Genomic DNA, 13,059 nt, shown 5'->3' with positions numbered 1-13,059 from the left:
GCGTGCATTATACACAAAGGGGAATCTGGGATGGGTTCTTGGTCATGTGCAGAACACACAGTGATGTTTTCTTGTCTGCTATACAGCATGGTAAGCATCTCTCATTCCACAGAATAAGGTGGAGAGCAGTACTCAGGCCTGATATTCAGGGGATGCAAAACCCTCTGAAATTCTTTGCTGTCTTTCAACTGTCAACCTGCCCCGGAATTGTAGTGTCCCTTTCCTTAAGTTCTTTCTTCACAGCAACTGGAAGGACTATAAATGTGTCAAGGTCTTGATTTCCTGCTAGCTTCCCGGCAAGATGGTTAAGAGTTTGTATATTCTTCACTTTCTCTTTTATAAGGAAATACTTTCTATATATCTGAGGTGTCTGTTGGTACCATCTTAGTTATACTTAGTGAAGTCCAGTTTGCAAGTTAGATTATTAGTCCAAGGAAAATGTTGCAATGAGCAGTATATTGGGGTGGGGATTTACAGTGGTACCTTGGGTTACATACGCTTCAGGTTACATACGCTTCAGGTAACAGACTCCGCTAACCTAGAAATAGTGCTTCAGGATAAGAACAGAAATCGGGCTCTGGCAGTGCGGCGGCAGCAGGAGCCCCATTAGCTAAAGTGGTGCTTCAGGTTAAGAACAGTTTCAGGTTATGTATGGACCTCAGGAACAAATTAAGTACTTAACCCGAGGTACCACTGTATATGGAGTAGAGGAGCCACTGCCATATTCTGTATGCTGAAGTTCACTACTCCACCTATACACAGTGCTGCCTCAGTAACTTTAGAGCTGTTCCATCTGTGCTTCTTTGAACTACTGGCACACATTTACAGTGCATTCCTTTGCATGTTTACTCAGAGGTGAATCCCTTTCTCTCTACTAAGTGTGTTTTAGACCACATTTGAAAGCGGCATCATACCACTTTAACAGTCCTGGCTTCTCCTGGGAATTGTACTTTGAACAATTCTCAGAACCCTTAGCAGAGACCCTTCTTCCTTTTACAGAGGTACAATTCTCAGAGTTCCCTGTGTTAAATGAATAGAGCGCATGTGGCCTAGATTACAGCTGTAAATTGAGTAATGGGGAGATTTTAAGGATAATAGTCCTCCCTGCATGCATGTATGTTCGGGTAGGTGATGCTAATCTACATTACTGGCTTTCAGTTCATGACCAAGGAAGTAGTAATAATTCCAGATTAAAGGGTTATGATATTGTTCACTGCTCCCTTAGCTTTCCCCACCCTGCTAGATATTATTCAGGCACCCCCAAACTCGGCCCTCCAGCTGTTTTGGGACTACAACTCCCACCATCCCTAGCTAACAGGGCCAGTGGTCAGGGATGATGGGAATTGTAGTCACAGAACCGCTGGAGGGCCGAGTTTGGGGATGCCTGTTACATGTAGGACCAGTAACAAAATGTTGCAGAGTAAATTCTACTTGTTCCAGTTCACCATGCCCTCTTCCAAAACATCTATTCCACCCCTTCCTCAGATATTCTGTGGCTACTGAGCATGCTCATTTCTCTTTGGGCTGCTTTTTGGGTGGGGTGTTGTCCCAATTTCCCCCCTAGACTTACTTTCTTTTACTAAATATTTCTGTATTCCTGCAGACTGTTAGGTTCCCCCGAGCATTTTTTAAAAATCTATCTCTTGTTTCTCATAGTCTTTGGGCTACAACACTCCCCAGGTGAGTTCCCTATTAGAGAGACAGATAGTGATAAAGGATTGGGGGGAGGATGCAGTTAAGAAAACCCTCCTTCCTGGTGCATTTTGACATGGGAGCAACTCTACAGTTAAGGCAAGTGAGTTCCATTTGAAATTAAATAGATTTCCACTTAGGCTCCCAAGCAACTTATTATTATTAATCTCTCTTCCTCACCTTCCCCAACAACTAGAAATAACTGTGTCTGAGAATCTGGGGATCACAGGTTGCAATTCTAAGCATGCATACCGAAGAGAAAGTCCCATTGAAATCAATTAATATGTTTGCAGTGATGCAACTTTATTTCACCCCTCACCAGGGGAACGAAAAGAATCTGTTTTGCTTATTAGAACACTGAATGATTGATCAAGTGCTCTTGCTAACGCTCTTCTCTTAAGTAGTGGCTGCATCAGATTGACATTGGCCGGTTCAATTGTAGCTATTCAGAAGGCAGGAGCCAGAAGAATGTTACTTTCACCCCTTGTGAATGGCAAGCTCTGGCAGCAGTGACTGAATCTATTCATGGCAGAGGACCACTCCAAAGGAAAAATGAGGGGGGGGGAGGGGAAGAGTGTCAACCTTTCTTGTCCTTAACTTTGTTTATAGGGAAAGGGAAAATGCTGGAAGAGACCAGAAGTGACGAACTGTCTGTATTTGATCCCTGTGTATTCCTTTTTTTTTTCAACAGCAGCAATAAGAGAAATATATTCAGGTATATCCATAAGAAGTGGTGATGTATCAGCAGGGAGAAGGCCCTACAACCAATTTTGGAATTTATTTTTATGCATTTTATTTTTATTTATTTATGAATTGCTTCCCATGAAAACACCCTGAAGTGTTTAATAATTAAAATACATCAATACGTAGTAAAGACATATACAGTATAAAGCGTTTTCAAATCCAATTCAGATGCAGACTGGGATAAGAACTTCTTTATAGAAGGCTTGCTGAAAAAGAAAGGTTTTCAGTAGGCCCTAATAGGAGGGTGCTGCGCTAAAAGCCTGATTCCTCCAACGTACAGATTTCTGTCCCAACACTGAATCTCCCTCTTACATATGGTGCCTTAAAACATCTTTGAGACTCCTGGTGAAAACTATTTACTCAAGTGTTTTTGTTTTTGTTTTAAAAACAATCATTTAGAAGCCATGAAAAGTTTTCATTGTTCTTGAAATATTGATATCTCAGAAGTTGAAATTTTAAGTCTTAGGCCCCATGCAAGCCATTTATAGCCTCTGGTTTTCTTCACGCTGTGAACAGCTGCTCATGTTGTATGATTAAACCATTCCACAAAATACTTAGATATTCTCGGTAGTAAAATTAGATTCTTACCAGAATCCAGTTTTAATGGGTTTGAACAACAGTTCAAAATGCAAAGCCTTTCTGTCACGTTGTCTTTCTTGGTTCTTATGGAAAGTAGCAAAATTCACAATGATTTTTAGCGGTGGTAAGGATTCACTGCAGTCTGCAACTGGTTATGTGTTGGCTCGGTACAAAGCCTGAATTGCTTTTCTTTTTTGGCCGCTTGCTCAGCTGATGTTACCAAAAGGAGTGCTTTATTACATTTCTTTTTTACTTCTTAAGAGATACTTTTCACATAACTTTTTAAAAACTTGGTCATACTTTTGAAAGCCACATCTGTGCCTGCGGATATATGGAAAATATAATTTGGAAAACACTAGGTAAGAAATCCAAAGGTCTTATGGGTGTCTTTAGCTCAGTTGGGGTGACTTTGAGCAAAACTGAGGAATAGGGGAAGGTATTTTGGCAAAAATATTGCTGGTGCAGATTGGGCCAACATTGTCAGAGCTTTTCACAAGAAACAGCTTATAGTTGGGTGCTATAGAATAGGAATGATGAGGAGTGTAGTCTGTAACATGTGGAGGGCACTGTTGGCTGTCCCTGAAAAACAATATACAGTGGTACCTTGGTTCCCAAACTTAATCTGTTCCGGAAGTCCATTCCAAAACTGAAGTGTTCCAAAACCAAGCTGCGCTTTCCCATAGAAAGTAATGCAAAATGGATTAATCCGTTCCAAACTTTTAAAAACAACCCATAAAGCAGCAATTTAACATGAATTTTACTATCTAATGAGACCACTGATCCATCAAATGAAAACAATAATGTACTACAGTCACACAGTCAATCAGTAGCTGAACTGGGTTCCAAATAGTCACAAAACAAAACAACCCGCAATGAACCCCCCCCCCAAGCACAAAATAAATAGTAAAAACAAACAGACCTCAGCGTAACATTCAAAACTGAGCACATTCGGCTTCTGAAAAATGTTCACGAACAGGAACACTTACTTCTGGGTTTGCAGTGTTTGGGTTCCAAGTTGTTTGAGTACCAAGGTGTTTGAGTACCAAGGTACCACTGTAATCGTAATTTTAAACATAGTGCACATACTTGAATTATGCATATAAGGACAATAGGGGTGTCTTTTTTAAACACTTTTCATTTTTAAAAACACTGAAAGTCTGCAGTTGCTGACTTTCAAAAGCAGTTTCCAAAATTTACATTTGGTCTTTTTTGGTCTGGACTTTTCATATACTGTCAATGAACCTTTGTTTCAGAAAAAAACCCTCTCTGCATATAATGATCTCATTGAATCACAAATGTGGTAGAATATTTGGTTAATTATTTTTCTCCTTTGTGACAGTCTTTGAAAACTAATTCCATATCCTTTGGTAACATAAATAGTTCCATCCTTTGATAATATTAGAAACTACGTTTTCTCTTGGCGGAGGATTGTGGTTGCATCCTGGTAACAATTTGTAGACAAATTCCAGAGGCTTTATTTTTCCCCCTGCTGCCAGTGAATTCCTAGAAATGAATATATGCATCCCACAAGAAAAGGTCACACATGTTCCATTAATAGACTCAAAGTGCTTTTAAGGCAAATCATCTCTTCTTATGGCTGTAAAGTTAACTCATTCAGGAGTTGCCCACCTTTTGGGGCCAGTGGGCACATTTTGAATTTTGAGAGAGTGCTAAGGGTACCAGTCACAAAATACCTGCTGCTGGGATGGGGGGTGGTTGTGGCCCAACATGAAATCGCTGCTGTGAGGGGCATGACATAACACAAAATGAGAGAAAAAGCCACTTATTTTGCTGACTTCCTTGAACTGCAAAAATGAGAGGAGGTCCCAACCAAATGCCTAGCTAGTGAGCTCTCTTTTCGTCTGAAGCCTAGTTTAGTATATGAGCAGGAATGGGGAACCAACAGCCAGATGTTGTTGGACCACAACTTCCATTATCTCTGACCATTGGTGATACTGGCTGGGGCTGTTGGGCATTGTAGTTCAACACCTGGAGGCTGAAGTTTCTCCATCTTACCTAAAGGAATAATACAGAAGAATTGGCCACCACCTTTCTTCACTGCTTAATACATGGAATTTCAGTTTACAGCCAGGCTTTATTAAAGAAAAGGAGGTCTGCCTGTGAACAAGATCTAACATATGATAGGGAGAGTTGGATGAACCAAAATCTACTCCTTATAGTTACTAAATACGATGCTGTTGCAGACAGTTCTATTCAGGGGCTAAGGAAACATCTGCCCTCCCTATGAGGACACAGCAATAAAGAACACAAGAAGATCCCTTGTGTCCCATCTTAGTCATCATCCTGTTTTCCCACAGATCAGATGTCTCCAGGAAGCTTGCATATAGGGTGTGAAGACAACAGTCTTCCCTGCTCTTGTGTCTGAACCCCATCTTTGAAACTTGGAAGTTCTTCTTGGTTACTGTGGGGAAATAGACACCGATAGGTCCATAATAATAACAACCCTGAACTCCTGTATAGCTCTTTCAAGTGTTCAGAGTGCTTCTCAAACATGCAGTCATTATCCACACAACAACCAGTGATGGGGGACCTATGGTCCTCCAGATGTTGAACTCTAACTCCAGTCAGCCACCATCTGCACAGTCAGGGATTTGTCAAATCCTATTTTAAACCCATCTGAGTTTAAGAGCTTTAGGGACATCCTGTAACAATGAATTTTACACATTTAAATATGCTTTTAATGAAATATTGCTCCTGTTTGTCAGTCCTGCATCTCCTGCCAATTTCAATGGATAACCGTGAGTTCTTGTGTTATGAACATACTTCTTACTCTTAACAGTTTATCTCCTGTACTCACTCATGTCTATTCTCTTTCTGGCAAACAATTACCTCCATTGCTGGCCTAGCATTTCTTTTACATTGCTGGCTTCTTTGATGATCCCTGTGATGAAGGTGTTGTCAATTTCATGCTTTAAAGGCTTTTAAAGCCTCCTCTCAAACATCTGATGGACTCTGAAGAGGCTATCAAACTCTGGCAGTCTGTATGCTGATTATTAAGATTTAAAGCAGCGATGGTTGGAGAGGCAGTGCAAGAATTTATGGACCCGTGTCACTTGGTGACTAATCCTTCGTAGGTCTTATGCCTAGTCTTCTTTCTGCATAGGGCTTTGCGTAGTCAGACATTTTCTGAGTGAGGGCTTTGGGTCAAACTATAGAAGAAGGGCAAGTTTGCAGTGCATATATTTATTTCACGAACAAGAGGATAATCCTTGCCTTCTTGTTATTAATGAAAGGTAATACTTTAGCATTCAGAAGTAAATTACTTTCTGAATCATGAGGTAAAGTGAAAATTTGTAAAGAACAATCCACCCCACCTCCGCCACGTCAGTTTGGGAGGAGGATTGGATTAGGCAGAGGTGTCCCTCATCCCAGCTCTCTTAGCTGGCCTTCTGTTGTCCACTAAATGTGAGTGTGGGAGCCAATGGGAAGCCCTGAAAATGGGACATTTTGAGAGACGCAGTAGAGTTAAGCCAGTCTTGCTACCATTGTAATAGCACTGGGGATCAGGGTTCATCCTGCCTTCCAGCCACCATGAACAGATGTGACAGTGGTTCCAACTCTTTCCAAAGCCCTTCCATCAGGAAAAGGGAGTTAGGATTTCTCTCACCATATTGCTTGTTGCTCCTTGGAAGCTTCAGAAGTGGGAAGGTCTATAGGACAAGAATGGGCTGGGCTCTCCGGTTGCTACTCTGATTGTTTTAAAACAAACAGAAACTAAACCAAAGAAAAACTGGCTGCACTGTCATTTAATATGATTCAAGACCCTGATAAATTTAAATGAATATAGCAGAACATTTCTGTTCCCCATCTGTTTTCCCTCTCTAATTTCTTCCATATTAACTTCTTAGTATAAACTGAGTTTTTGGGGGTTGATACAGATTCATGTAGTTCAGTTGATAATCTAAAACTTTTAAAGAATAAATTAACAAAATAAATAAATAATGGAATTTGACTTGCATACATACAATCTAATACATGCATAGGCTACATGGCAATGTATCATGGATGGAGCCCTGATGCTCTGCAAATATTGGCATTTTTTAAAATGCTGTCACTAAAAGCAGTGTCCTATCATATTTGAGTAAAATTACCTTTTCATTCTAGAACTGTGGCAGCTGAAGTCCGGAAGCAGATTTCAGGACAATATGGTGGCTCACCGCAGCTTCTCAAGAACCTTAATATTGGAGGCAGCATTTCCCATCATACAACTGTAAGTAATTTTTTATATTCATAAGAAAGCTGAACTGGTGCAGAACACAAACTGCTTTAATCTGGCTTTCCTATACGTAAGAGCAAGCATGCTTGCTGGTTTCTAGATTGCACTCTTAGCTATGGATGCTGAATGTGTGGATACCCAAATCTGTCTTCAAGTGTGAAGCGCATGTCCAAGAAAACCCGAGGGCATACCCTTTTGCAATACTTGGAATTGGCAAGGAGGTTTGGCCCTTTTCTGAGTGCCTTAAAGGAGCGTATCTGTACCCAGTTTCTAAATTTCGTCTTCAAAGTTGGTGGGCATGTCTAGGAAACGAATGTGCCTGGATGTATTATTAATTACACAAAGGAGGTTGGGATGTGTGAGTTCTTGTGCCAGATTTCGTGTATGTAGCGTCCCCGGGAACAGCAGCATAACTAGGATGAGCAATATGGATTTTTGCCCAGGTGCAGCTACTTGCAGTAGGGTGTGGGATTTGCTCGGCTGCAGACTTGGATACTGTCCAGAATACAAAATTGGCCAGGTAAAGCTCTCTTTTAAGAGATACATATAAAGGGTTGCATTCAAGAGTTCCTTCTGCATATTCAAGACAGCTGGGGTAGCTCAGTCGATAGAGCACGAGTCTTTAATCTCTGGGTCATTGGCTTGAGGCCCAGGCTGGGCAAAATATCTCTGCATTGGACTTGACCCTCGTGGTCCCTTCCAACTCTGCAAAGTCTAAGATTCTAAGGCATCTCTCCTGTATTCTGGCATTCCCCTCCTCCTGCTACTGCAGCCATAATTCTGCTGCAGCAGAATTTTGGAGAGCTGCAAGGACTGCAGTGGGAAGAAGTAGCAGGTAAAATCCTGTTGGACTTCCTCTCTCTTAATTTTGGATGCTTCCCTTCCTTAGTTAAGTGTTTTTGCTATATTTTTGTGGCTACAAACTTAGGGATGTATCCAGCATCACATGAGTGGAGTTCTGCTTGCACAATGAGACTTCTCCTTTATGACCTTTCCCAGCGTGCACCGAAATCTGTTCTAGAGGGTTTCCTGGCCCTCTATAGCAAATCTTGAGGATGCGCCGGGAGCTGCAGAGGAGAGAAGGGAAAAGCTGCTTTGCACAATTGGAAGTATGTGAGCCACAACACTGAATCCCTTATCAATCCCCATGCATGACATCAGTCTCTTCTAAAGCCCTGAAAGATTACTGATTATTTAAGATATTGGAAACAACTTTTGATTGTGTAATTATCCCTACACAAATTTCACAATAGGTACATGTTTCTTGGATATTATTAATCTAAAAAGATTAAAAACAAGTAGCTGATTCTTCAAGATGTTCCGAACTAACTTTAGATTAAACAGGATTGGCTGTGAGGAAGAGTTGGAGATGTATTTTAAAAATTAAAAATAGCTGCATATTCAAGAGAGTGTTGCTAGTTTCCAGAATGGGAGCACTGTTGGTTTGCTGCCTCACTTCCTCAGAAAATTAACAGAAGGAGATAGCTAATGTACCCCTGACATTTCTTGTTGAGATATTCAGCCATAAATATTAAGGTAGAGCCAAGGAGGATTTAGGAGAATAGAAAAACAGTGTTGTTAAACTCATCCCAAGCTGTTATAGGTTGTAGTTCACGTATTGAATACTCCCACTTACAAGTATTCCCAATGAACGAGGTGGCAGCAATGCAGCATAAGGGTTATGCATTGCAGCCCGTTGCCTCCCCACGCTGAGTACCTTTAATTATTGGCAATTGTGTTGTGTATTCACGCTCAGTTCGTGCAATCTATGACAGGGCAGTAACTCTAATGAATTATCTGACTATGCAGTGATACGCTAGACTGCAAATCACCTGACAGGTAATGTAAAAGTCATGTTGAAATTAAATAAAAGGTAGTGCATTTGTTAAATCTTGTTTCATTTAAATATGAAAAGGTCAACGACTCTTACTCTTTCCTTTCATTTCTGAGACATTTCTTTGAACGTTTGCCATTGCCCAATGGGGCACTAGAATTAGAGCAAGATTTATCAAGAGGGCTGGTGAGAATTCATTCTGCCATCTTGTGGCACCATCTAGAAAAAGTATCCGCGCTCTCCTTTCTATACACCTCCACCAGCTATACTAATAGAGAAAGGAACAGTTGACTGGATGAGAGAGACTTTGAGACCCAGTTAAGTCTGCAAGACAGATAGCGATCACATCCCTAGGCATTTCTGCAGCAAGCGCAACCTGTGGAGATGCAAGCATTGCTGATTGGTCATTAATTAATTAAATAACAAAGGCACTTATCAGGACTAGATCTTTCAGCGCTGATGTAAAATATTTTTTTGCATTCAGCTTAGACACATCTGTATAAGATAGTTCCAGTTTAAATGCATCACTAAATGCAAATAGGCTTCTTATGAACACACTCTTGGCAGCCATCTCTGTAAAATTGCCATTCAAAACACTGCTGAAAGATAGGATGCAGCCAATCTGCATATTTAATCTTTGCTGATTAGTTATATATTCAATGTGCGTGTGTGCATTGCATACAAGCAGGCCGGTTAATTTCACCTTTAGGCAAGCATCCTCATTCCTGAGCTACCAGAGAAAAATAGGAGGCTTATTTTCTTTTCTTCTTCGTACTAAGTTTCCTTCCAGCTCCTAGAACAGGTTTTTCCCTCCGCGGCTGTCTCCCTCTGTGCCTTGCTTGACATTTTATTTTCAGAAGGAAAAAAAAGCCTCAGAATTTTGGAATTGTGACAGCCTTTTCTCATCAGCTGAGTTCTTCAACCATTTTAAATTGCCAAGAAACTAGCACTGTTAAACCTAAAGGCACAAAATTATGAGTTGGCTGCTCAGAATAAAAATTAAAGTGCTTTGATAACACACTGAATTGGAGTCTTCTAGACCTCAATCAAGGGATGCGGGTGGCGCTGTGGGTAAAACCTCAGTGTCTGTGGTATGATCGTATGGTCGGCGGTTCGAATCCCCACGACGGGGTGAGCTCCCGTCGTTCGGTTCCAGCTCCTGCCCACCTAGCAGTTCGAAAGCACCCTTAAGTGCAAGTAGATAAATAGGGACTGCTTTATAGCGGGAAGGTAAACAGCATTTCCGTGTGCTGCGCTGGTGCTGGCTCGCCAGCTGCAGCTTCATCACGCTGGCCACGTGACCCGGAAGTGTCTTCGGACAGCGCCGGCTCACGGCCTCTAGAGCGAGATGAGCACGCAACCCTAGAGTCGGACACGACTGGCCCGTACGAGCAGGGGTACCTTTACCTTTAACTAGACCTCAATCAATACTTCCATGGCTTGTTTGGTTGGCAAACTCCTGCTAAATGTGCAGTCCAGAGAATGATGACTGGTTACATTTTTCTTCCATGCTGCCTTCCAAAGGGCTCAATCATGTGAGATAGTGACTGACTCAGAGTCAACTAGTGTGTGTCATGCATATGCAGGAATGCAACCCTGATCTTCCTCTCCATTGAAGTTCAACACTGTATGTCGACCTTCCCAACCTGGACTTTAATTCAGCTGAACCCCATCCATCATGACAAGCGGCCAAGGGAGATGGGAATTGCTGTTTTTTAACAAAGTGGAGGGCATCAGGTTGGAGAAGCCTGATCTGTCACATGCCTAAGTCTAATGCTGTCATCCTTCCAGAAATACTTATGGAGCCCTGGAGGAGGAATTTCAACAGTCCCCAAGTGAAAAGTTACTAGCATTATTGCCTTGTGGTTAATAGTGGCTGTGCGGTTTTTAGTTTTGTGATGGTCTTTGGCTCATTTATGTGTTTTGTTTTTTCTTACGTTGCTTTGCTTGGGTTGTTTAAGATTATAATGCTGAATTTACTGAACAGGTAGTGACCATTTCATGTGTGGGTTCTGTTCCTGCCCCCATGCATATTGGTGGAGCATGTCTAAGCACCCCCATTAACCTCTCTTTCATGTCCAAAAGGACCTGTGTGTTAGCAATCGCACATCAATTGGACATGCCTAAAATGGTCCCTGCCTGTATTTTGATTTGTATGTTGCCTAAGGTAATTTTTTAATGAAGTGATTAATAAATAAAATTACAAATTATACTTGTCTTGTTTCTCAGTCTTACTGTTTTAGTGCAGGCAAGGCCAGAGTCTCAGTAGAAAAACTCGGATGCCCTTATTTCTCTAGAGAGAATGGAATTTAGCACATGAGAATATATGCCTTTAAGAAAAACAAATCCAGTTAAAAAGCGAGAATTCTGGCAGGGAAAATGGATGTTCATCAACTTAAATTTACCATATTCCCCGCTGTCATTTTGTTTTCTTAGAAAAAGCCTGCAGTAAAAGGTGTTCTTAGCATCATTTACCAAAGCATCAGAAAATCCCACCACACCCAGGAACATTCTTCTGTATATTAACAGTGGTTATTAATGTTTTTTCTTGTGTGTTAATCCCCACAGCCCCACTTTAGTGTGGTTCTTATAAGTTACCAGTTTCCTTTCTTCACAGTAACTCCTATGAGTTTACCAGGGAGAGCTTCAAAGGCTACACCTTTTCCCATTTGGAAGCAGCTGAATATCTTACATTTATCAATGTTATGCGGATAAGATAGGCACAAGTGTCTTTCAAGCCTTGGCTACATGGCCACTTAAGTAAACACCTGAAATTTGATTTGCCTTCCTGTAAATGTATGAGTAGCCAGCAGCTGTAGGGTTAAATTTACTGTCTGTCTTCGCTGCTTAAGAACTTTATCTGTCTTTGAATATAGTAGAGCAGACTTTGATCTTCTTCATCTAATGCCTTAGATTTCCCCCCTCCCTCCTTTGCTTGGTAGTACAAATGCTGTCTTGGTGATTGAGCCAAGTAGGTCAAGCACCCATTGTTGTTATTTCTCTTTGACTGGCATGTTTGCTATTGTTCTTTAATAGAGAACGAAACATGATTTCAGGGGTTTGAAAGCCACTGGTAAATAGAAAGATTTCCACTCCCAAATTTTGTTCTTTTTATGTGTCAGTACAGGTCCCTTGTATGGGTAAAACACACTTAGGTGCTTTCGCAATTAGCTGCTTAATCCTTGGCATTTCAAATTCAAAGGATTTCTGGTTGCAGAACTAGAAAATACTTTTTCCTGGCACCTTTAGAGAGCTGTTGCCAATCACCATAGGATTAGAATAGAATAGATAGTCGCATAACCCAACTCCGTATAGCAGGGGTAGGCAACCCGAGGCCCAGGGGCCAGATGCGGCCCAATCGCCTTCTCCATCTGGCCCGCAGACAGTCCAGGAATCAGCGTGTTTTTACATGAGTAGAATGTGTCCTTTTATTTAAAAAGCATCTCTGGTTTATTTGTGGGGCATAGGAATTTGTTCATTTCCCCCTCTCCCCAAATATAGTCCGGCCCACCACATGGTCTGAGGGACAGTGGACCGGCCCACGGTGAAAAAGGCTGCTGACCCCTGCTGTATAGGGTAGTTCCTTATGCTCATACATACTGTTTGATGATACTTGCATTTTCAGTAAGAGTTTGTTATTAGATATTGGAGATTTTGTGATATGTGCAAATTCCATCAAAGATAACGCACCGTAGACGTCACCATACAGGACTTTTGTAATAGTAATTTGGAAACTTGGAAAGCTGCAGGGCAGTTAAAACATACTTTAAGAAAACACTCAGTTTGATTTAAATCTCAGTTGTGAATAAGGTATAAATTAAAAAAGTAAAGACAAATTGTTTTTTTTTTAAAATAAATATTTTATTTTTTAAAAAAGCTTGGTTTAGAATGAATTCTCCCCCCCCCCTTGAATTTTTTTGGCACAGATTCCAGTGTTTTGTGAATGCCCCTTTTTGCTACAATGCATTAGTAA

At 41.1% G+C, this 13,059-nt stretch overlaps 1 protein-coding gene across 14 annotated transcripts in view; it reads left to right on the top strand.

The window, feature by feature from the left end:
• The window catches only part of DOCK7 (dedicator of cytokinesis 7), a 108,386-nt gene that overhangs the window by 2,370 nt on the left and 92,957 nt on the right, over positions 1-13,059 (top strand). For all 14 annotated transcript variants that reach the window (XM_081193608.1, XM_081193621.1, XM_081193617.1 and 11 more), the window contains exon 2: positions 7,141-7,246. In XM_081193608.1, the coding sequence (XP_081049734.1) occupies positions 7,141-7,246 (106 nt within the window). The remainder of the gene's footprint in view (positions 1-7,140; positions 7,247-13,059) is intronic.

Source organism: Podarcis bocagei (genome assembly GCF_964188305.1).
Source record: "Podarcis bocagei genome assembly, chromosome: 5".
Taxonomy (NCBI): Eukaryota; Metazoa; Chordata; class Lepidosauria; order Squamata; family Lacertidae; genus Podarcis; species Podarcis bocagei.
This window is presented reverse-complemented; position numbering and strand designations above follow the sequence as displayed.